General features: G+C 43.4%; 1 protein-coding gene across 1 annotated transcript in view; it reads right to left on the bottom strand.

The window, feature by feature from the left end:
- Positions 1 to 24,017, bottom strand: part of TRPV3 (transient receptor potential cation channel subfamily V member 3) — a 71,336-nt gene continuing 47,319 nt past the window's right edge. Inside the window, exons 10-17 of the mRNA XM_033922454.1 lie at positions 23,370 to 23,468; positions 23,155 to 23,228; positions 14,158 to 14,323; positions 12,387 to 12,453; positions 10,019 to 10,290; positions 7,150 to 7,262; positions 2,825 to 2,904; positions 1 to 417 (exon numbers count right to left, since the gene is read on the bottom strand). Coding sequence (XP_033778345.1) covers positions 296 to 417; positions 2,825 to 2,904; positions 7,150 to 7,262; positions 10,019 to 10,290; positions 12,387 to 12,453; positions 14,158 to 14,323; positions 23,155 to 23,228; positions 23,370 to 23,468 — 993 coding nt within the window. The 3' untranslated portion in view covers positions 1 to 295. The remainder of the gene's footprint in view (positions 418 to 2,824; positions 2,905 to 7,149; positions 7,263 to 10,018; positions 10,291 to 12,386; positions 12,454 to 14,157; positions 14,324 to 23,154; positions 23,229 to 23,369; positions 23,469 to 24,017) is intronic.

Here is a 24,017-nt window from a genome sequence, read left to right as displayed (position 1 = left end):
TAAAACTCGCCAACTAGTGCAGACTGAATATCGGGACCTTCATTATTTGTATAATACATTATTGCACTGAATACTATGAAAGTATATAAATTACATCTCATTTAAAAATATACAAACAGAGGCAATTTACAAATACTGAAATTATAACTACAGGCAAATACAGTACTTAGTAGCCTTCTGGAACCTTGAATGGAAACATAGGCTGAGGAATTGCACAAGTAGGCTCAAGAATGAACAAGGTATATGCAGCGGGGCTGCTTCACACACAGGATTCGCCTCAGCAGTGCTACAGTTACTAAACAGTAGTTTCAAGTTTCTGTTCTTCTTCTGGTTCTTCAAGATTTACTGTGACATATTGATCTTTCTCAAAATAACTGTCCATTTCTTCTTCCCCGTTCAGTAGTACTCTGTTAATACCTATGGAAAAATGGATTGACATATAATGCATCTTATTTTGGACTCAGTTATTGTTAAGTGTTATGCTTAATATACACAGGCCCAGATTCTGTAAATGATGCCTAAAGTTAGGTCCCTGGATTGGTGCACCTAGGTGATCTAGGCCAGTGTTTCTCAACTCAGTCCTGGAGTACCCTCTTGCCAGTCAGGTTTTCAGGATATCCCCAATGAATATGCATAAACTTGATTTGCATACACTGTCTCCATTACATGCAAATTTCTTTCATGCATATTCATTGGGGATATCCTGAAAATATGACTGGCAAGTGGGTACTCCAGGACTGAGTTGAGAAACACTGATCTAGGCGACTAACTTAATTTTCTTAATTGGCTTAATCAGCACGGATAATTGAAAGCACCATTAAAAAACCAGTTTAAAAACCGTCATAGTTGATACTCTTCTCCATCTCAACGGAGACCTCGACGCTCTCCTCGTCGATTATTGTGACGTTCTCCATCACCAACATATCACATTGAGGAATATTTATTTATTTAAGAAATTTATATACTGCATACAACCTACGCAGTTTAATAATAATAATAATAATAATAACTTTATTTTTGTATACCGCAATACCACAAAACAGTTCAGAGCGGTTTACAATGCAAGAGACTGAACATATACAGCGAAGCTATTTATGCAGTGCAGATGCAATGCAAGGGTTGCAAGAGACTGAATACTGCCAGATGAGAGAGGTGGGTAGAATTTAGTTATTGGGCAGGGAGGGGTTGTAGGAATTTATCAAAGAGGTAAGATTTGAGATTTCCTGAAGGATGAGTAAGATGGGGCAGATGAGATGAGGGTGGTCAGGCAATCAGTCCATCTGCCAGCTTGGAATGAGAGAGTTTTGTTAAGGAATCTTTTGTAGATGTAACCCTTTGGAGATGGATAGGTAAACAGATAGGCATTGCGTGTGCGATTGGTCCCTGGGAATGCAAAGTGGTGTGACAGGTATATCGGGGATGAGCCAGTTATGGTTTTGAAGCAGAGGCAGGCGAATTTGAAGATGACTCTCGCTTCTATTGGTAGCCAGTGAAGTTTTCTGTAGTAAGGGGTAATATGGTCTGATTTTTTGAGGCCATAGATGAGGCGGACGGCGGTATTTTGGACGAGTCTTAGACGTTTGGTGGTTTACATAGAAACATACATAAAAGTTTGACAATACAAACATGACAACATGATTATCAGGAGCTCTCGGCTGAAAAGTTATTAGCTGGTAGGTGCCTAACTTGGGAGGTGCCTATCATTTCGAGGTAGATTAGAGGTGGATTTAAGGAGGATTTGGGGCGTGGTTTGTTGGTAGGCACCTAACTTAGGCACACTCATTTAGGCCATGAAAATCTTGGCCTAAATCGCAGTATACTTAAGGATTCGATTCTTACCAGTGCCTAAGACCAGTTAAGCACTGCTAGGTGCAATTCTATAAATGGTGCCTAATGGATGATTGACAATCACGCTCAACGGTGCTTAGGAGTTAGGCACCGTTTATAGAATCAGAGCCAAAATGCATAGGGGTTCTTTGACTAAGCTGTGATAAAAACTGGCCGTAGAGTATCCTTAGCATATTTTTCCGGTTCATAGACAACGGCGCGAAAGACAAAGGCGCGCCCAGACAATTGAGCGCAGCGCGGAGGCGCGTGCCACTCAAAATTACTGTTTTTAGGGGCTCCGACAGGGGGTTTTGTTGGGGAACCCCCCCCCTTTACTTAATAGACATCGCGCCGGCATTATTGGGGGTTTGGGGGGTTGTAACCCTCCACATTTTACTGTAAACTTAACTTTTTCCCTAAAAACAGGGAAAAAGTGAAGTTTTCAGTAAAATGTGGGGGGTTACAACCCCCCAAACCCGCCACAATGCCCCCACAACGCGGCGCGATGTCTATTAAGTAAAGTGTGGGGGGTTCCCCCCCCATGTCCCCCCGTCGGAGCCCTAAAAAGAGTAATTTTGAGTGGCGCGCACCTCCACACTGCGCTCAATTGTCTGGGCGCGCCTTTGTCCTGACGCACTTTTGACCTGACATCTATTTTTCCTGCTTTCCAAGGCCATTAGCGCCATTACCAAAAATCAGCATGTGAGCCCTTACTGCTATCTATTTTATAGGTGGTAAGGGCTCACATGCTAATTCCACACTAATCAGTTAGCGTGCAGTAATGTGGCTGCGCTGATTCGATCTCATGCCCACTGTATGGCCAATAAAGAAAATATTTTTAGTGCATGATTTATGCACACACATTGCCTCAGGGCATCCTGCAGTAGCTGAGATAAGAGAACACTAGTGATTACTGTAGCTTAGCAAAAGGAGCCTCTGGTAAGGGAGAGAAGAATGGTTTCGTGTTAAGAAAGTGACTTTTAACAGATTAACCTACCTGTGTACATTGTAAGTCCCGGATCTTCATTTATACAGGTAACATGTGTGTGCCACTCATTCCATTTCACCTCATTGATCCTGTGTATAGAACAATTGTAATAAATATTTAAATACAGGTCGTCATCGACTTACGACCTATGTGACATGCGACCGTTCGACTTTACGACGCATTTCCCCAGCACGCACTAATTACAGTTTTTACCCCCTCCCCGCCTACCTTTTCCCTGGTGGTCCAGCGGTGTATCCTGCCTGAGCTCCTCCTGCTGATGTCAAAAGCCAGCAGTGCACCCGGGCCGGCACGCGCAGGAGCGAGCTTTTAGAACTCCCGCCCCACCCTGCGCTGCTGACTGAAACACTGCCGTAAGTTTGCACGGGACTTGTGGATCTCGTGGCACTGCGCAAGGCGGGGCAGGAGTTCTAAAAGCTCGCTCCTGTATGTGCCAGCCTGGGTGCACTGCTGGCTTCTGACATCGGCAGGAGGGGCTCAGGCAGGATACACCGCTGGACCACCAGTGAAAAGGTAGGTGGGGAGGGGTAAAAAATGATTAGTACAGTACTGTATTAACATAGGCTGACTTACGACCGAATCAACTTACGACCTATCAGTCGGAACCGATTGCGGTCGTAAGTCGACAACTACCTGTAAAATGAAAAAAATATAGTACATATTTTATATTGATATTATTTTACTTCATGCATAATTTCATTCTCCTTTTTTAACAAACTCTCTCCCTGTTTGGAGTAATTTAATAACAGTTAACATGGACTAATGCTGTCAACATGCATTATTTGCTGCAGAGATGATATTCAATAGGTCCATTGATAAATAACGTTGTTATGACATTTGCATGTACAAACTGATAATAATGATCCCTTTGCAGTAAGTTTGTTTATGATTATTTCCACTCTTGCTATACTACTTTTACAAATTATAACAAAGTGGTTTAAAACAACAAAGACAGAGGCCTTAAAATTCAGAAAAACTCCCAGTTACAGTCACTTATCTATGAGTAAAAGATCTTTATCTTAGGACAAACAGGCAGTATATTCTCACATGAGGGTGACGTCATCCAAGGTACCCAGTACAGACAGTGCAAAAGTCTATCGTCACTTAGAATATAAGAATAGCTTACTGTGTCGGACCAATGGTCCATCAAGTCCAGTAGCCATTCTCACGGTGGCCAATCCAGGTCACTAGTACCTGGCCAAAACCCAAGGAGTAGCAATGTTCCATGCTACCGATACAGAGCAAGCAGTGGCTTCTCCATGTCTTTCTCAATAACAGACTATGGACTTTTTCTCCAGGAACTTGTCCAAACCTTTCTTAAAACCAGCTACGCTATCCACTCTTACCACATCCTCTGGCAACGCGTTCCAGAGCTTAACTATTCTCTGAGTGAAAAAAAATTTCCTCCTATTGGTTTTAAAAGTAACTTCATCGAGTGTCCTGTAACTTCATAGAGTGTCCCCTAGTCTTTGTAATTTTTGATGGAGTGAAAAATCGATCCTATTGTACTTTTTGAAAGTCTTGAGACTGCCCATACTGTGCATGCACTAGTGCCTTCCCGCCCAACGTCAGCTTGCGGGACCATCAATTCTTAAGTTTTCCATGGAACTAAAAAGCTGTTATGTGTCAAACTCATATTTTTGTACTTTCCTGGTTCATTTTTCCTCATTAGTTACTCTTTTATTTCATTTTCAATCTTTTTCCTTTGAAAAATAAAATTTTTTCCGAAGTTTCAGTTTTTGGGCCTTCGGTCCACCCCAAGACTTCCCTCAGGCCAACCCTTATCTGATTCATTTTTACTCAACTTCACTGGACCATAGAGTCCTTTGATCTCGCATTGGTGGTCTTTCCCTCCATATCAAGCAGTGCACTTGCTGCAACATGACCATTTCAATCACTGATCCACATAATTGGTGCGTTCAGTGTCTTGGCCTTGACCACCGTTTAAACACTTGTCAGTGTTGATCTCAGCTTTAAAAGAGATCACTGAAGTGGCATGAATTGAATGGAATGAGTTCATTGAAGTTTAGAAACTTTTCCAACATGATTTATATCTTCTAATTTTTCTTTACATCTTATGAGAAAGAGACAGAAGCTCTTAAAATGTCTATATTTTTGAAGGATCAAGACTGGCAGGCATTGAAACCAGGGGACCCTGTTTTTTTGGATCTGGATGGGAATGTCATTGTCCATGATGTAGACTGCACAGTTTACCTATCATTTGTGAATGAGGCTGCATACTATGAGAAGAAGCAAGCCTTTATAGAAACTGTCAAAGTAACATTGAATTCGAACTTCTGTGCATTAAACCAGGAATAGTTTTACCAAAGATTTTTTTAAATATATTAACCATTGTGTATAATGGCATGGGATCCAATTTGTGCACCAGGATTTACATCAAGTTTCAGTTGGTGCAACTCCCCTTGCCCAAAATTGGGTGCTGGAATACATGTTAAATTCTATACTGTAAAGACAACTCAGCCCAGGACACCCTTTATAGAATAGCCCTGAATGCAAATTTTTCCCAGCACCTACTTTTCAGTGCCATGTACTGAATCCGGCCCTAAGTGTCTGAATGTTAACGCACAACCTATAGTACTAAACAGTGAGAACAATCCCAATGTTTGCTGTGTTAAAATCTGCAGCCATTGTGAACTAAAGTTCTGCATTAAGCTATGGTAGTTGCCGAGTTTACTATGGATTAGTAGAAGGACCCCTAAATGCTCAAATAGACCCTGACTTTATAAAAGATGCCTTACAGTTAGGCAACTAGATCAGTGTGCCTAGCCAATCTAGGTGCCTAGCTTAATTTTTTTTTAATTGGCTTAATCATCGCTGATAATTGAAAGTGCCATTAAAAACCAATTGAAAAAACATTGAAAAAATTAATTAGCCAGTAGACGCCTAACCTGGTAGGCAACTACCACTTTGAGGTAAGCGTCTACACCAAGGCACCTAACGGAAAGTAGACATGGTTAGGGGCAGACTCAGGGCGAACTTTGGGCATGGTTTCACTTAGGTGCACTCATTTAGGTCAAGAAAACCCTGGCCTAAATGGCAATGCACCTAAGGTTGAAATTCCTACTGATGCATACCTGTTTTAATGCTTACCACCTTTATTAATATTCACTGACAACAAAGAAGGCATTAATTTATCCATTTCTAAAGTGAAGACTGAGCAGTGCTCCGAGCATTTAAATCCAAATATGAGCTTTGTGCTTGTTTATGCTTTACTAGTATTTTAGCCCGTTACATTAACGGGTGTTAGAATATATGTCTGTCTGTCTTTCTTTCTGTGTCTCTCTCCCTCCCGCTGTTTTTCTTTTTGTCTGTCTCTCTCCCTGGCCCCCTTTGTCTTTCTGTGTCTCTCTCTGCCCCTGTGCCTTTCTTCTTTTCTTTCTGTCTGCCTTCCTCTCGCTGTCTGGCTTTCTTTCTATCCATCTGTCTCTCTCCCCCCCCCCCCCCCACACTTCCCTGTGCAGCAGCCACAGCAGCATTCCCTCCCCCTCCATGTCTCTGAGCAGTAGCATTCCCTCCCTGCCACTACTTCCCTGTACAGCAGCATTTAGATCCCCACCTTACTTGTGCAGCAACCACAGCAGCACCAGCATTCCCTCCCACCCCACACCATTTCCCTGTACAGCAGCAGCATTTCCCTTACTCCCCCTTTCCCATCCCTCAGTCTTGACTTCTCCCTTATTCCCTTGCCGCCCCCACCCTTCCCTTCCCGCGTCTGACCATCTGCCGATTCCAGCAGCGTGTACAGCACTCTACACACGCTGCTTCGGGGCCTTTTACTGCCTTGATTTACTCTGGCACATCCCTGATGACATCATCAGAGACACGGCAGAGCAAATCAGGGCTGTAAAAGGCCCCGAAGCAGCGTGTGTAGAGTGCTGCACACGCTGCTGGAATCAGCTGGTTTTGAGTCGGGACCGCGGCATCCCTTCGCAGCTGGAGTGTTTTGGGCTTCCCTTCCTGCCCCGCAAGGTATCACCACGGCTCCTCTCGATCCCGCCAGCGTCGGAAGCCTTCTCAGACGCTGGTGCGGCTGGTGAGAGGAGCCGACATGGAGAGCAGGAAGTCCAGCGCTGGCGGCAAGTGGTAGATGCTGGAAAGTAAAGCTGGGGACTCGCGCATGCGCACTCCTGCAAGGCCACGGACTTACATCTCACAGATCAGGGAAAACGGAAGCATGCAGTTGAGTGCGCATGCGCGGCTAGCGTTTTATTACATAGGATGAGTTTGGAAGTCTTTTTATAGGTATGTACCTCATAAACATGCACAGAGCCATCACATAATTTTCAGTGGATTACCTCAGACAGGTCCTGTAGTCCCCACTGGAGACCTTACATAATTCTCCCAACTCAAATTTAGACTTCAGCCACATGGGCAAACTTCTTTCAAAGTCTAAAATAATCCTGGCTCTCTGGTAATAAAAAAAAAAAAAAAAAGCAATTAAATGAAAATTGTTATTGCCATACTTTTGTACTGGTAATTTCAAACATACAAAAGCTTTAAAACTGTGGTACTCTCCTATACAGTATGGTAAATGTGCAGAAATTGCAAAGGCTGTGTGGTAACTGTTGGGAAATTGCCCAGCATTCCCCTTGCAGTTACCACACAGACAGGTTCCCTATCATACATTTTGGCTAAAAGTTTTAATACTGAGCAAAAACAGGTCAATGTCAAGTGCAGTTAGCATGGATGCACCTAATGCCACCTTTTGAGGGGGTATTATGTGCACCTAAGCTAAATGAGCTCTAGTTTGATAGTTCACTCTAATTACCATGTGCTAATTGCACATTCATTCAATTTCTACAATTTAATTTAAAAAAGTATTTATTGACAACCGAGCTTATCTGATCGTGTTAAGTGAGTTTGTTATTGAGGATGACTTCTAGTAATTTTATCTTTGTGTCCATGTGTATTGGTGTGGTTTCAATACAGATGGGCATGATTAGATCTTCCTTATCTGTACAAGGGAAAAAGACTCCTTTGGTTTTTTGGATGTTTAGAGCAAGCATGTTTTGATTCATCCATAAACTGATTTGGTTGAGTTTGTGGTTTAGTTCTTGAATATCTCTTGGGGCATAAGGGTTCAGAGGGTATAAAAGTTGAATGTCATCATCGTATATGAAAGTAGTAAAACCGATTGAGTAAGAGTCAATAGCTGAGCAAGGAAAAGGTTAAAGAGAATCGGTGAAAGTATAGAGCCCTAACAGTCCTCTCCTTTTACTATACTGCGAATGCTCCGTGCTGCCCCCGATGCTCAAAGAGTTTAGTAAAAGGACCCGTTATAAATTAATAACAAACTTAGGAAGAGGACAGAAGTTGTTTAGCCACTGAATTGATCTGTGTGGTTGAATATTCTATAGGATGGATGCGGCTGCCTGTCTTATGGAGTGTGGTGCACAAGGCTGCATGTGTGGTCCTGCGCCACTTCCTGGGAAGCGGCGTGGGACCAGGCAGGCAGCCTTGTGTGCTGCTCTGCCGCAAGAGAAGAGAAGAGGAAGCATCCGCGTCAGCAGAGACCAGGCAGCCTTGTGCACCGCTCTCCACAAGAGAGGCAGTCGCATCCAGCGAGGGACAGTGCCAGAAAGAAAAAAAGGTATGGGGGGCCGGAGGCCTGCCTACCTGCCCTGCTGAATTAAAAATAGGTAGGGAGGAGGGAGAGGCCTGGGGGAGGAGGCCTACCTGCCTTCCCTGTGCCCTGCCCCTACCTGCCTGCCAGCCACTAGGCCTGCCTGCCCTGTGCCTGTCCCTACCTGCCTGCCAGCCACTAGGCCAGCCTGCCCTGTGCCCTGTCCCTACTTGCCCTCTGCCCTGTCCCAGTCTACCACTAATCCACCAGAGAGGGGACAGGGTATAGAGCCTAGCAAGGAGGGGGACAGGATGCATAGCTTGACAAGGAGTGTGGGGTTGGGTGCAGAGCCTGGCAAGGAGAATTTGGTTCAGAATGTTGTTTCTTGTTTTCCTCCTCTAAATCTAGGGTGCGTCTTATGGTCAGGTACGTCTTATGGAGCAAAAAATACGGTACAGGCTGTGAAGAAATTGTTACATGGGAAATCATTTTTGACACTTTTGTATGCCTTATTTATGGCTCAGCAAGACCATTGGCAGGTCTAATAAAGGAAAAGTTATGAAAGCTTCAAACCTTACAGAATATGCCTTGGGGGTTTGACTGGGGATGCCCATACCACACCTTTATGCTTAGCCCCTCATTGGTTGCCTTTTTTTTTTTTTTAATCAGATACAGTTTAAAGTGTTACTGCTCACTCATAAGACTGCATTTTTCAACACTCCCAATATTTCATGTGCTTTGATGATCTATATTTTCTTGTTAGGATCTACGTTGAACAATTGGTTGTTTACTTCAAGTCTGATAGGTTCAACGGGCCCATCTAGCAGTGACACGGAAAGGGGCATTCTCTCCCTTAGCTCTAATGCTCTGGAATACCCTGCTGAAAGAACTTTGAGGGGAAGAGTCAGTGGTACATTTTAAAAAGGCTTTGAAGGCCTATTTTTTTTCTGCAGGCTTTTGCGTCCTCTCTACTTTGGGGGCAGCAAGGGAGAAACACCATTTTGTATGTGATGTGATTTTCTCTGTTATGGTTATTGAATGTATACTACTCATTATAGCACTTTTCTTGTTTTGATGAAGATGAAGTTTCCTATGTGCTTTTCTATCAAATGCTGGAGTTCTTTACGTTTCATGTTTTATATTTTTACATGGATTTTGATGGGTGTAAATTGCTTAAATTGCTTTGGCAGGGAGCGGTATATCAAGACTGTATAAACTGTGTCAATATTCAGCACGTAACCAGCCAAGAAAACCACATAAATAGGACTGCATAAAAGTCAGTCCAATCTTTACGTGGTTTGCCATAGTGCTATATGATCTGACGCTGCTCCAATGCTCATAGACTTCCTATGAGTGTTGGAGCATTTAGCGCCCCGGGCCATGGTAGAAACCTCTACCACGGCTTAGTAAAAGAGGGCTTAAGTGCTGAATATTGCATTTAACTGGCTATAGTTTCACCAGCTCTGGAAATCCAAAAATTCACTGCCAGAGCCTGGACGGCTCAACATTGAATTTCTAGGGATAACTCCGGTGGCGATTATCAGAATGCTGATAGCCACCAACTGCATATCGGGCCCATCAGATTTAAATAACATACAAACCTGTAGTCTCCAAATGTGTTCACTTTCTTTGGAAATCTTTTCCACCGTTTCCCCCATCAGTGCAATGAGCATGTTCATAAGGAGAACAAACGTCAGGATAACGTAAGCGATCAGAAGAAGCAGGAACAGTACAGGATATTTGGAATCTTGCTGAATCTCCAGGTCTCCCAGTCCTATGGTGAGTTTAAAAAGCTCCACAATAGCAGTGCTGAAGTTGTTATACGAACTGCATTCAGTGGTGTCAGAACAAGTTTCAATCAAAGATGCAAGCGCTGTTAAAAACAACCCAGAAAGGATTTTAATCATTCATTCATAATTTTGTAGAACATTGTTAAATTTAGAATTGAAAAGTTTGGTATTTGATTAGAAAAAACAAGATAAACAAATATTTTTTTAAATTTGACAAAATCTATTTTTCCAATGGGGTGGAAAAACTGAACTGTCACTGGACTAAGTGAACAGCCCTCGATGGAGGCTGAGAAATATAACTGGCATTAAAAATATATACACTTCTCCCTCGGTATTTGCGGGGGATAGGGACAGAGCCGGACCGCGAATTGAGAAAAATCACGAATATCTTCTCGTCTGGCTCTGACCCACCTCCGACTCCCTCCTTCCTTCCCCCCGGCATCCTGGCCTTATCTGGTGGTCTAGCAGGTTTTCGGGGCAGGAGCGATCTTTCTATGCTCCTGCCTCATGCAGATCGCCAATAGGAAATGACTGCCGTGAGTTCCCGTAAAACTACGACAGGCGCTCATGGCAGCCATTTCCTATTAGCGATCTACATGGGGCAGGAGCGTAGGAAGATCACTCCTGCCCTGAAAGCCCACTAGACCACCAGGTAAGGCCAGGATGCCGGTAGGAAGACTGGAGAGAGGCAGGAACGTGCTAAACTATGGGGGGGGGGGTAGTTCCCCCTCTCCCAAAAAAATCGCAAATATGTGAAATTGCGAGTGTTGAAACCGCGAATGGGGAGGGGGAAGTGAATATTTCTTTAACTTGTTTTTTTACCGAACTTTTCAAATCACTGTTCTACACATGTAAAAAGGCCAAATATGCACAACTGGCAATTTTATAAAGGGTGTAGCTTATATGTGCTCTCTACAAAACAGGAGGTTTATGTGTTTGGAAATGAGGAACATTCTCTGGACACTTCTTCCAAGTACAAATGAAAGCTGTACACAGCAATACACAATATCCCCTGACACTTTAAACCTGCTTAAAAAAAATCATTCATAACCCCCCTCCCCCCCTGAATAACTTGTCATTTGAGGCCTGAGGCCTGGAGGAGTGCTTAATAGTGCACATTTACATATCTACTCCCTGATGACTCCATTTGTATTCTGAGGAAAGCTCCCTACATCCCTATTATGCACATTTATAAACTTTTACCATTTACATGTGCAAATAACACTGCTGATCTGGAAATGCTAATTATGTGAGTGGGTTTGTTTATAAAATCACAGGCAAAACTGCATACGCATTATATAGGCATATGTGAGCCTTTATAAAATATTTGTCTACACTTTTGGAACCTGACTTAGTTGACCTTTAGACTATTATCAAATTACCCTCTTAACTATTCTAGAAAGTCATTTCTCCAGGGGGGGGGGGGGTCCTATTGAAATCTTTGAAGACATAAAAGCTGATTCAGTTCTTTTATTTGGCCTTATTCCAGCTGGTCATTTACTTTTCCTGAGCATTTACAGTCCAGCAAACTTAGAATTTTTTTTTCCATATTCTCCTTTCAAAATGTCCCCTTTGCAGCCATTTTGGACTTTGGCCTCTGCCTTCAAGTTACATAAAGTTACTCAGAATTGGTTTAAATTATGAACAGTAGTTAGAATAGTTCATTTGAAAGTTGCAGATATGATCAATAGATAAAAATATCTTACAGACAATACAGAAACACAGCACGTTTGTTCACTTTAGACAGTTTCAAAGAGAAAGAAATTGCACCCATTCCTGTCCATCCCCAATGGAATCTAACCTATACCCACCAAGATCCATTCTATCCCTACCCATCTCCACAATTAATGGCCTCCATTCTCACCCGTACCCACAGGAGTTCATGCTATTATTTACTTGCTTGCAGTCCTCTGCTTCCTCCCAACCTCAACAGCTTCCTGTTCCAAGCCTCAGACTAGAGTTTCAGTTGCCTCTCTCAGTGCATTCCAAGCCTCATTCTAGAGTCACCAGAGATTTTGACTATTTTGAAATCCCATGGCAACTTCTTTCATCCCTGCAGGAATCCCACGGTAATTTCTTCTATAACCATGTGAATCTCACATTTCCATGCAGCTCTCTAGTTCACGAACATTACATAACTGAGCTCCTGGATAGTAACTTATACTAGCTGTTTACTTACCTACACCAAATCCAAACAAGAACAAGATGTACACAAACAAGAACTTCAGCACATCATTTAAAATGACCTGAAAGAAAGGGAAGGATTAATGTTAAATAAGAATACAAACAAATGTTTTCTACTATTTATGCATGAAAGGGTATGAAATTTTGCCATGCGTGGATTTTTCTAACTGGGGACAGTTGTAGAAAACTGACATGAGACTAAAGGGGCAATTTTCAACTTGTATTCACTAGTGTAAAGTGTGCAGGCTAAACCGTCAGAAAACAGTTTAGCAAAGGCGTTAAAGTTTTGAGAATCTTGGCCTAACTTTGAAAGCCGTCATGAAATAAATTAAGTCTTCTGATTCAAAACCATCCCTTATTTATTTCTTTGTGTTTGTTAATCTGTATTGCTACAAATAAATAAGGATCAGAGGGGTTTGATCATTTTTGTTTCTCAAGTGGTTTAAAAAAAATATACAGTATGTCTTAACAAGCATCTACATGAGTGATGTCACTAATTGTGTTAATATTTTTTTACTGGTGTCAGAGGGTCAGGAAGGAGTGGAGGAGGCAGGAAGAAATGTTCCAGAAAACAGATAGGCAAGCAGTCCACTAGTCCTAAAAGGATAGTAGATATTGAAGTAGACATGATAAAGATATTAAAAATCTTTATTATAGAATTAAAAATAAAAGGGTGCCTGACACAGTCATGTCTCACCCACCAAGGGCTGCTTCAGGGGCAATACACATACAACAAAGGGCAAAAATTGTGTCAGGCATTCTTTTATTTATGGTTCTATGATAAATATTTTTATATTTTCATTGTGTAGACAGGAAGGAATGGGCATCACTCCTGTCTTCCGACTTTACAACATTGGTGGAATGGGTCCTGGATAGGGTCTAGGGGCCACTAGACTATACAAAATTTATTTTCTGTGTCAGAAGGAGGGGGCCAGGGGTAGGAGGTAGCGGAATCAGGTTTGGGGGTGGAGAAAGGGGGACCACTAGACTATCATGATGTATGTTAAGGGTAAGGAGGTTACTTTTTTTTTTTTCTCTCTCTCTCTCTTTTCTTTCTAAAGGAAAAGAATAACGAAATGGGGGGGGGAAAAAAACCCCAACTTTTTACTCCCCCTTTTTCCTATTGTTTTTACCATTTATGTCCTCTCCTTTACCTAATAATAATAATTGTAGTTCAGCCCTTCTTTTCCATATGTATCTGTAAGTTTGTATGTCAGTCCGTTTAACCCATATTATTTACTGATTATTTTGATGTAAATGATATTTTACTTGTTTTAATTTGTACATCTCTTAGTAAAATTTAATAAGCGATTCATTAAGTTAAAAATAAACTTGAAACTTGAACTTGAGACAGAAAGAGGAAAGCCTTTTTACTTTTATTTCTCCTTTCCTGTCAGTGAGTGAGCTAACTTCTGCTCAAATACTTAGATGAAGGGAGGCATTTGCAGCAAATAGCTACATATTACTATGATGGTATGTACCGTTGGTTTTTTTTCTGATAGTACATCATTTTTAGCACTGTGGTAATTTGCTAAAATTCTGCATTAGGAAGTTATGTGTTGAAGAATCAGCACACGGCTCCAACACAAGGTTCCTGCAATAGTTCCCTGTCTCAACATTCTTATCCATTCCCTTGTCATCTCTCAACTTTCTACTGTAATTCTTTATATCAAGGTGTAACTCAGAAGGAAATTCGCCAATTAGATTCTAGAATATGTAGGTATGAGCATGGGAGCAGAACAGACAGATAAATACATCAGACTTGCCTTCTGGATCATGACGCTGTAGATTCCCAATGACTGAAAACCTCTGGTGTAATACAGCATGTTTGCCCATCCTAGTGCCATGGCTAGCACGAGAAATGCGAGATACTCTTTGAGGCTAAACAAGTAGCACAATACAGAGAGGATGACGAGCACAGATTGTACAAGACTGTAGAGATCAAAAGACATTCCATTAAGAATTTTATTTTCACTGAAGAGATCATTGTGAACAACAACAACAACAAAAAATAATAAAGCAGAGTAATGGATCTTGAAAACTGAAAACACAGTTTACTCATTTATAAATTTACTGTAATTAGGCCTTTTACATTACAAACATTTTCTTCACTTATTTGCCTATGTATTGTCAGTGAAAATAATTCACAACAAGTAAGCAGCAGGTCACAATGGAAGAAAATTCTATAGAATAATATAACTTTCTCCTATTCCTGGTTTATTGTGAATGAAATAATTTAAGCAGAAAGATTTCATTCTAATCTTCTAATCTTCTATTTGTGTGTCGCACATACCTATGCAGGCTCCAGGTGACTTACAGAGAGAAGGGGGAGAGAAGGTGGAGCAGGGAAGGGAAGGAGAGGGAAGGTGACTAGCTAGCAGGTCGAGATACATACATTTTATTCAAATTCCTTTCTCACAGTTTGTTGAGCTCACATCTTTCCTTGTCTGAGATCCAAATGGTTTTGCATTTATTTTAACTTGTTACAGACAATGAGTTCAACGTACCACCTATTGGAATTTGTAGGTTTCCTCCCCATGCAAATGAGCTGGGTAGAAAACTTGCACATGAATGTGAGCTCCCAGGATTGCCTGAACTCTATCTCTGGAGGTGTAATTATCATTTTGCAAGATCTGACTTGTACCAGGTTTATGCTGATGTGCAATTTATTTATTATATTTATGTACTTAAGGCCTGATTCTATATATAGCACCAAAAGAATTGGCATTGACTAGAACGGTGCTTAGAGTGATTCTATATTAGGTATGCGCACCTTATGGAATTGCGCTTAGCACCAGTGTGTGTCATAAATTTTAGGCCTACATACCTGCGCTTATGTTGTACATGGATTGTGCGTATTCTATTTCAGTGTATAACTTTTATGAACACCCAAGATTCGCCCTTGCTCCTCTCCTGGCCACGCTCCCTTTTCAGATTCACACACTAGAACTGACGCACACTACTGTATAGAATACGCCTACCAAGTTGTGCTCATGACTTCTAATTAGTGCCAACTAGCGTCAATTATGAGGTGTCACTTGCCAATTATTGGTGCTGGTCGGTCTTGCTAAGCAATTAAATTGTGTGTGAAAATTGGCTGTGCGTACTGATTTGCACGCACAGCTTATGGCACTATGTATCGTTAGTGTATTTTTGAACAGATCCAAGGCAATTCCCATACATACTATATAATAAAAAATAAACCCTGCATCAATTCATGACATCACATCACAACGGTTCATGAACTTAAGGGCCTGTTCACTAAACTACAGTAAAAATTTAATGCTGTTTAGTGTAGGTTGTGACAGGATCCAGGTAGGTTATGAGTGAAGATAGGGCGAGGCCAGCCCTATTGCATGCTAAGAGTAAAACTGGATGCCCAGCTTTATAGAATTCAGGATTAAATGCACAGCCTGCATTACATGCATCAGTAGATAGCACAAGTGAACCTGCACAACTGTCAATATGTTTAATGTGAACTCTCAACATCAGCCATAACAGCATTAAAAAACATTGCAGCAGGTGACCACTTCCAGTGGCATAGTAAAGGGTGGTGACAGTCTGCCCCAGGCACCATCTTGGTGAGGGTGCAGACACCCAACCTCCTCTCCGCCCCCCCACTCCTCCCCCACTGCCACGTGCTGTCACAAGCCCGGCACCAGTTCCAGCCTTGTGCCAGCTAGAATTAGCAAGAACACCCCTGTAAAGCTAGTTAGAGCCGATCAGTGCATAACTAAGACATAAATTACAAGAGTAAATTCCTGCTCTGACCTTAGGCACAGCACTGGTGTTAGGGAAAAGCCTAAACCAGTGGTCTCAAACTCACGGCCCAGGGGCCACATGCGGCCCGCCAGGTACTATTTTGAGGCCCTCGGTATGTTTATCATAATCACAAAAGTAAAATAAAACAGATTCTTGATCATATGTCTCTTTAGCTATAAATTACAATATTATTATTAAGACTTAGCCAAAAGGAAAGATTTATAAATTATAAAGAGTTTTACCTCATGCAAAATTGTCATTTCTTTAATAAGACATTAACTATTGTTATCTGAGGCCCTCCAAGTACCTACAAATCCAAAATGTGGCCCTGCAAATGGTTTGAGTTTGAGACCACTGGCCTAAACCCATGGCTAAACACAGCCAGGGAAAACAGGGCTTGGCCCCTTTGAGCACATCTTTATTGAAGTTGCTGGCTAAGCAGGTGGAAAGGCAGGAAGAGCAGAGCAGCAGCCCTCCCCTGCGCAGAGTCGGGCATGGCACAGCAGCACTCGGATTTTGAAGTCTGGAAGCCACAGGGTTACAGACACACAGGGTGAGGCTCTGTGGAGATGCAAGATCCTGAGGAAGATTTACAAATAGCTTAGGATAGTTCTTTAGAGCCCATGGAAGTTCTGGACTCACCTGAACCACTGCATGAAGACAAAATGGAAATAAGTTGATTCCCTGATGCAGTGGCGTACCAAGGGGGGGGCGGGGGGGGGGGCGGTGCGCCCCAGGTGCCAGCCCTAAGGGGGTGTTCCCGGCCTTGCCGTTCAGTCCCCCGCCACCCCCGAAGGACCGCTCGCCCCACTGAACTTCCTGCACCACCTGTGAAGCAGCCCGCAGCAGGATCGCAAAGTCAGCATCAGCGATCCCTGCGCTGCTTCCTGCGCCGCGATCCCGCCCCTCCTCTGACGTCAGAGGAGGGGCGGGACCGTGGCGCAGGAAGCAGCGCAGGGATCGCTGACGCTGACTTCGCGATCCTACTGCGGCTGCTTCATAGGTGGTGCGGGGAGGCCAGGGGGGCGAGCGGTCCTTCGGGGTGGGTCGGGGCATCAGGCCTTCAGGGTGGGGCGGGCGGGCAGGCAAGCAGGCTTTCAAGGGGGAGGGGGGTGACAGGCAGGCAGGCAGGCCTTCAAGGGGGGACAGGCCTTCGGGGGGGGTGCAGGCCTTCGGGGGGGGTGTAGGCCTTTGGGGGGGTGCAGACCTTCAAGGGGGGGGAACAGGCCTTCAAGGGGGGAAAGGCAGGCAGGCCTTCAAGGGGGGGACAGGCCTACAAGGGGGGGACAGGCCTACAAGGGGGTGGGACAGGCCTTCAAGGGGGGGTGCAGGCCTTCAAGGGGGGGAAAGGCAGGCAGGCAGGCCTTAAAGGGGGGACAGGCCTACAAGGGGGGTGGGACAGGCCTTTAAGGGGGGGACAGGCCTTCGGGGGGGGGGGGGGGGCAGACCTTCAAAGGAGGGCAGGCCTTCGGGGGGGGTGCAGGCCTTCAAGGGGGTGCAGGCCTTCAAGGGGGGGAAAGGCAGGCAGGCCTTCAAGGGGGGGACAGGCCTACAAGGGGGGGAGAAGCTACAAGGGGGTGGGACAGGCCTTCAAGTGGGGGACAGGCCTTTGGGGGGGGTGCAGACCTTCGAGGGGGGGTGCAGGCCTTCAAGGAGGTGCAGGCCTTCAAGCGGGGAAAAGGCCTTCAAGGGGGGGAAAGGCAGGCAGGCAGGCCTTCAAGGGGGGACAGGCCTACAAGGGGGGGGAGAAGCTACAAGGGGGTGGGACAGGCCTTCAAGTGGGGGACAGGCCTTCGGGGGGGTGCAGGCCTTCGGGGGGTGCAGACCTTCAAGGGGGGGACAGGCCTACAAGGGGATGGGACAGGCCTTCAAGGTGGGTGCAGGCCTTCAAGGGGGGACAGGCAGACCTTTAAGGGGGGACAGGCCTTTGGGGGGGACCATGATTTAGAAGTACACGGAGGGAAGGGGGTGTTCAAAGAGACGTGCATATGCCAAACTTTGGGGGGGGGGAAGAAATAATGGGTCTGAAAATAGAGGAGAGGGAGAGAGATGATGGACCATGGGATTTAGGGAGGGAAGGAACAGAAAGGGAGAGAAATTGGACACAAGGGATGGTGTGGAGGAGGGATAGAGATACTGGATAGGAGGGTAATTAGGAAAAGAAAGGGAGAGATGGTGGACTCTGGGATGGTGGGGAAGGAGGGAGAGATGCCGGATGAAAGGGTATTTAAGAAAAGGTGGATCTGTGGAGGGAGATGAAAAAAAGGAAAGATACCAGACTTCCTGGGAAGGGAAGGGAAATGGAAAGGGAGGACAGAGTTGGCAGATGGATGGTTAGCATGCAGAAAGAATGAGACCCTGGCAAGCAAGTTATCAGAAGAAAACCAGAGCCTTGGACCAACAAGATTTGAAATATAACCAGACAACAAAAGGTAGAAAAATTAATTTTATTTTCTGTTTTGTGATTATAATATGTCAGATTTGAAATGTGTATCCTGCCAGAGCTGGTGTTGGACTGCAAACGTGAGCTAGGATTTAACAGAGAGAGGAAAAGTCCTTTTTGTTTCTTTATTTTATTTACACCACAGCGCCAGTGTGGTTAGGAGAAGCCAAAGGGGGTGAAAAAGCTATAAAACCCACCAGGAGTTTTGAAAAAAATCACCCAACTGGGCAGGAAAATCGAATTGAAAAACCAATTCAATAGGGCTGAATCGAATCAAAATTTTTTTTTCCTGTATCTGGCAGCATTAGTTTGCGCTACTGTCTTAGACTTTAGGACCTGGGATTGGGGAGAGATGGCATCCTCTGTACTTTATAATGCAAGTGAAACGAGGATTTGGTCAGACTTTTGAAGGGTCTGCAGAAAAAAAATATTGTATAGGCCGGGGACATGAGACAGCAGGAAATGGGAACTTTTCTTCCTTCTATTTTTGTGAATGGAAAGGCTGAGGATGTCAGAGAGTTCAGTTAAAATATGTGCTTTATAAGAAAATATAATAATGTGTTTTATAAAGTTTATAGCATAGCTGGCCTACCCAGTGAGGTGTTCCTAGTGGTGATGGTGGCAGCGTGTCAATGTGTTGAGAGGAAGAGGTGGTCTGGGAAATTCTGCTGAGCAAACTCCGGGCCCATTTCCACCCCCCAGTTAGTCTACTCCACTCAACTGGTTCACACACTGAGTGGGTCTTTGGGTGTTGTTTTGGGATCTCTTCCAGTGGTTTATCTCCTTCTGGTCCAAGGAAGGAAACTTTGTTATCCTTAGCATTGACCTACAGAATATGTTTGTAACAGCGCTGCTTGTGTGGCATTAGGCTATGTAGTGATCGAAAGAAAAAAACAGACCTTTGCACATTTTTGCGCTATATGGTGGGTGTATGAGGAGATTCACATTTCCTGCACAGCTAAGTCCATGTGAAGTTACCTTGTGCTGTATTTGACATCTAGCAAGGTCTCTGTTTGAAAGGAAAGATCTAAACTTAAAAATGAAGTGGCCAGAAGTTATGGTAAAAGCAGATAGTGTAGCTGGTTTTAAGAAAGATTTGGACAAATTCCTGGAGGAAAAATCCATAATCTGTTATTAAGACATGGGGGAAGTGTCTGCTTGCCCTGGATCGGTAGCATGGAATGTTGCTACTCTTTGGGTTTTGACCAGGTATTAGTGTCCTGGATTGGCTACCAAGAGAATGGGCTACTGGGCATGATGGACCATTGGTCTGACCCAGTTAGGCTATTCTTATGTTATGTTCTCATCTGTAGGGGCCTTTGTTTTCACTTCTTATTTTAATGTATTTTTTTTCTGGGAACTTATCAGTGTTTTTTATAATGGGAACAAAAATGGAAGAGAATTAATGTGTGTGGGATGAGGGGGTAACTAATTTCTTCAGCTAAATAATTCAATCCACTTCAAACAGACATAGGAGAACTCACGCACCATTCACACACCCTCCAACCAAAAATGTCAAAAGAAAAAAACTGTTCGACAACCTCCTAGCCATTCGAGCTGCAACACTCGACCCCCAACCCTACAACCAATTGACATCGACCACATACTGCAAAACCTTCAAAAAGAAATAAAAACCCTTCTATTCAAAAAATACATAAAACCGAACTAACACAATCAGAACTGTCCCAAGCATCACCTGCAACTACTCCATATGTACTTCTGATGTCATGACAATTCAGACATAATTTATGTTATGTTATGTTTGGAATATAAGAAAATTTTCACTGCCTGTTTCTATTCTGACCATTTATTCTGTTTCATGGTCATTACAAAAAATATTTTTTTACATAGGGGGGGGAGGTGTCAAAAAATGATGGGCCCCAGGTGCTACATACCCTAGGTACGCCACTGCCCTGATGTTTCCAGAACTGTTGGAGAATTGCTAAAATCCAAGTGTTTTTTAATGCTGTTTGAAGTTGTGCTTTCTTTTTGAGAAATGGACTATGAACAATTGTCAAACCAGGGAAGCTGTCTAGTATAGAGTGGCTTGTGGACCCAGCAGTGTGTTTGAATGAAGAAATTTAAGTTACTGTGATTTCCCTGAAAGTATTGTTGTTGTTTTTTACTTGCATCCTGAGCACAAGATGGCTGCCATCAGAGAGGAAGAGAACTGAACTGAGCCAGCACAAGTAGAAACTGACACAGTTTCTGTGTTTGTTTGCAGCATTATTTTTGATAGTTTTTTTTTTAAGTTGTTCCCAACAACATCCAGGAGATTTAAGGGGATTTGGGGAGGATTTGACCGGTCTTCTTTTGGAGTGGATTTGTGAGATGCATTTAAAAAAAAAATAACAAAGTGCTTATTTTGGCAAATTCGCTAAATCTCCCTCCTGCAGCTTTGAGGAGCTGGGTTTCCACTTTGTTATAGCTTTGGTCATAGTTGAGGAGAAGGCCATGTGAAGAACTTGTTGAAATGTTTGTTTGTGCCTTTGAATTGTTTTTGAAGAACTTTGATTTTGTTGCAGTGCTCATGTGAGGAATGTTCTATGAACTGTGAAAAGTGAAAACCTCACCAGCATTGAAAATTAAGCTCTTAGGAGAGCGGATAAAGCCCAGGGACTCTGCTAGCTTAGGGTATTAGATTTTTGAGTCATTCTGAACTTTTTGGTTTTGATCAAGTTTTTTTTTTCTTACCTTGATGAATTGCAGTATCTAATAAATGTGACTCTGTGAAAGACCAACTTAGTTTATTTCTGACTGCATTAATTTTGGTAAGCTCACCAGGACAGGGACTTCCTCCCTCTTGGGGAAGCATGCCGGGACCTATGTCAAGTGACGTGTGCTGGTCCCTTCTATAGCCTGAGGGATGGCTGTGCTACAGTGTGTGTGCTGCTTCCCTTCCTCATACCTCTGTATCATTCCTGGTGCAAGCAGCAACCCCCAACTTGCTGTTGTGCCATCATTGGCTCTTCCTCTGACATCACTTCCTGGGCCTGGACCCATCAAAGGAAGAACTGACGCTGCTGAGACAGCAGTTTGGGGGGTTGCTGCTCGCGCCAGGAACATTACAGAGGTATAGGGAAGGGAAGCGGCATGCATGTGGCAGAAGAGGATGGGGAAGGAGTGTATGGGGGTACCACTGCCCCGGGCATCTTTTACCCTCGCTACACCACTGACTACTTCCATTGATTACCAAGGCCTATCCTCCCTTCTCTAGAACCCTGACACGGAATTGAAGCCTACATGCCCTCTAAGATAAGACCCCACCCTAATCTAAGACCTTCCATTCTAAATTACCTCCATAGCTCAAGGCTTATCTCTCCCCTATCCCCTTTCCCACTACACTTACCAAAGCTAACTTTATTTGTCTAATGTAGAGGCAGGAACAGTCCCCCTCCACTCCTGCTCCATTGCCACCAGGGTACAAAGTGTAAGTGTAGAAGTCAACATTTCTAAAATCACTGTATATCCATTCATTCGTGTAAACTAACTTTTTACATGCACAAATGTCTCCCAGTGCTTCTAAAGTGACTCCATTAGCAAATATAAAAGCATCTTAACAAAAAAATGAGTATTGAAATCTAGACCAGTGGTTCTTAAACCTGTCCTAGGGGACCCTGAGCCAGCTGGCTTTTCAAAATATCCCCCTAATGAATATGCATGAGAGAAATTTGCATGCCTACTACCTACTTTATAGGCAAATCTCACTCATGCATATTCAATAGGGATATCTAGAAAATCTAACTGGCTGGGGGTCTCCCAGGACAGGTTTAAGAACCACTGATCTTCTAGACTATCATTAAATGAGAAGAAACAATACTATTGGTACTACTACCATATTTCCCCATATATAGGCCGCGGCCTATATATGGGTTTTACAAACCTGTGTATGGGGCGCAGCCTAGTTATATGGGGCAGCCTATGTAAAAATTTAAAATCATCCCCCCACCCCCAGTACCTTTTCCAATCATCCCCCCGTACCTCCTTCAAAAACCCCTCAGCGCACAGCATACGGCTCGAATTTCCAGCGGTGCAGTGCAGCCACGATCTCCTTGGCATCCGACCTGCCCCTGCACCGCTTGCTGAGTGGCTGACGTCAGTTCTCAAGAGTCCCGCAAGAGATGATGTCGGCCATTCAGTGGGCAGTACGGGGCCAGGCTTGATGCCAAGGAGATCGCAGCTGCCCTGCACCGCTGGAGATTTGAGCCATGCGCCATGTGCCATCCAGCGAGGGGGTTTTGTAGGAGAGGGTATGGAGGAGGTATGGAGGGGGGCATGGTTGAAAAAGCCAGGTAATGTACCGGAAGATAAGCCGCGGCTAATACCATGGGGCGGCTTATCTTCCAGTTTTTTAAACATAGGTCACCCTTTTCTGTGGCCTATACATGGGAACGTCCTATGCAGAGGGGTGTCCTATATGAGGAGGGGAAATATGGTACTACTTATCGTTTCTATAGCAATAATAGAAAATGTTTTCTTGTTTCAAACGAGAACGCATTTTGGATGCAGATGGATGATTTTATCAGCTATAGTTACTGTTACAGGGTAGATTACTTACAACAAGACTTGGAACCATGCATCTGAAAGAACTGTCCGCAAGTCTTCTGGCCGTACCACAAAGATTACTACAGTCTGCAGAGAAAAGAAAGCAGCAGGTCACAATGGAAGAAGATTCTACAGAACAATATGACTTTTTCCCATTACTTGGTGATTCCAAGAAAACAATGTTACAGGCATCCTTTAAAGATGGTTACAAATAGAGATAGCTTTTACCTGTTTGACCATTAGATATGTTGCATAGACTATGATGAACATCTGCCCCACCAGCTGAAGACAGCCTTTATTATATGATAGGTCTAGAGGAAACAGATCCTAAAAAATGGAAGGAAATGAATGAATATTTAATCATGTGTAATCTACCCCATCCCAGAGAGTTTTGTCACTACACTCCATTACCGCCTAACATCTAATACAATGAAACTAAAACAGATCTACTGCAAACCCGAATGACAGGAAGCAGGAATGTCTACTCGGACAGCTCTCCGCCTAGTAGACAAAACAGCCACTATTTCCACTCAGGTATGATATATGGAATAACTCAGTTATAAAACATTAAAAGAGGACCCTTACTTGGAAGACATGGCAAAAAAGCAATATTTGGCATGTCAAGCAGCTCTTCTATAATGGTAATCTAATGTCCTTTACTAAATGTTTATAAAAGATAATTTATATTATACTGATATTATGCTACTTTGTATATGGCTTACTTGAATGTTATCTGTTAACACATTTATTGTTAAATATTTGAAAATACAATAAAAATATGGAACTGGAAAAAAAAAAAGGAAGCAGGAATGTCCTGCTCTTATTGGGGGGTCAATATTCAAAGGGGGTTTCACTGGGCAGGAGAAACTCCTATCC

The sequence above is a fragment of the Geotrypetes seraphini genome, chromosome 15 (genome assembly GCF_902459505.1).
Source record: "Geotrypetes seraphini chromosome 15, aGeoSer1.1, whole genome shotgun sequence".
NCBI lineage: Eukaryota > Metazoa > Chordata > Amphibia > Gymnophiona > Dermophiidae > Geotrypetes > Geotrypetes seraphini.
This window is presented reverse-complemented; position numbering and strand designations above follow the sequence as displayed.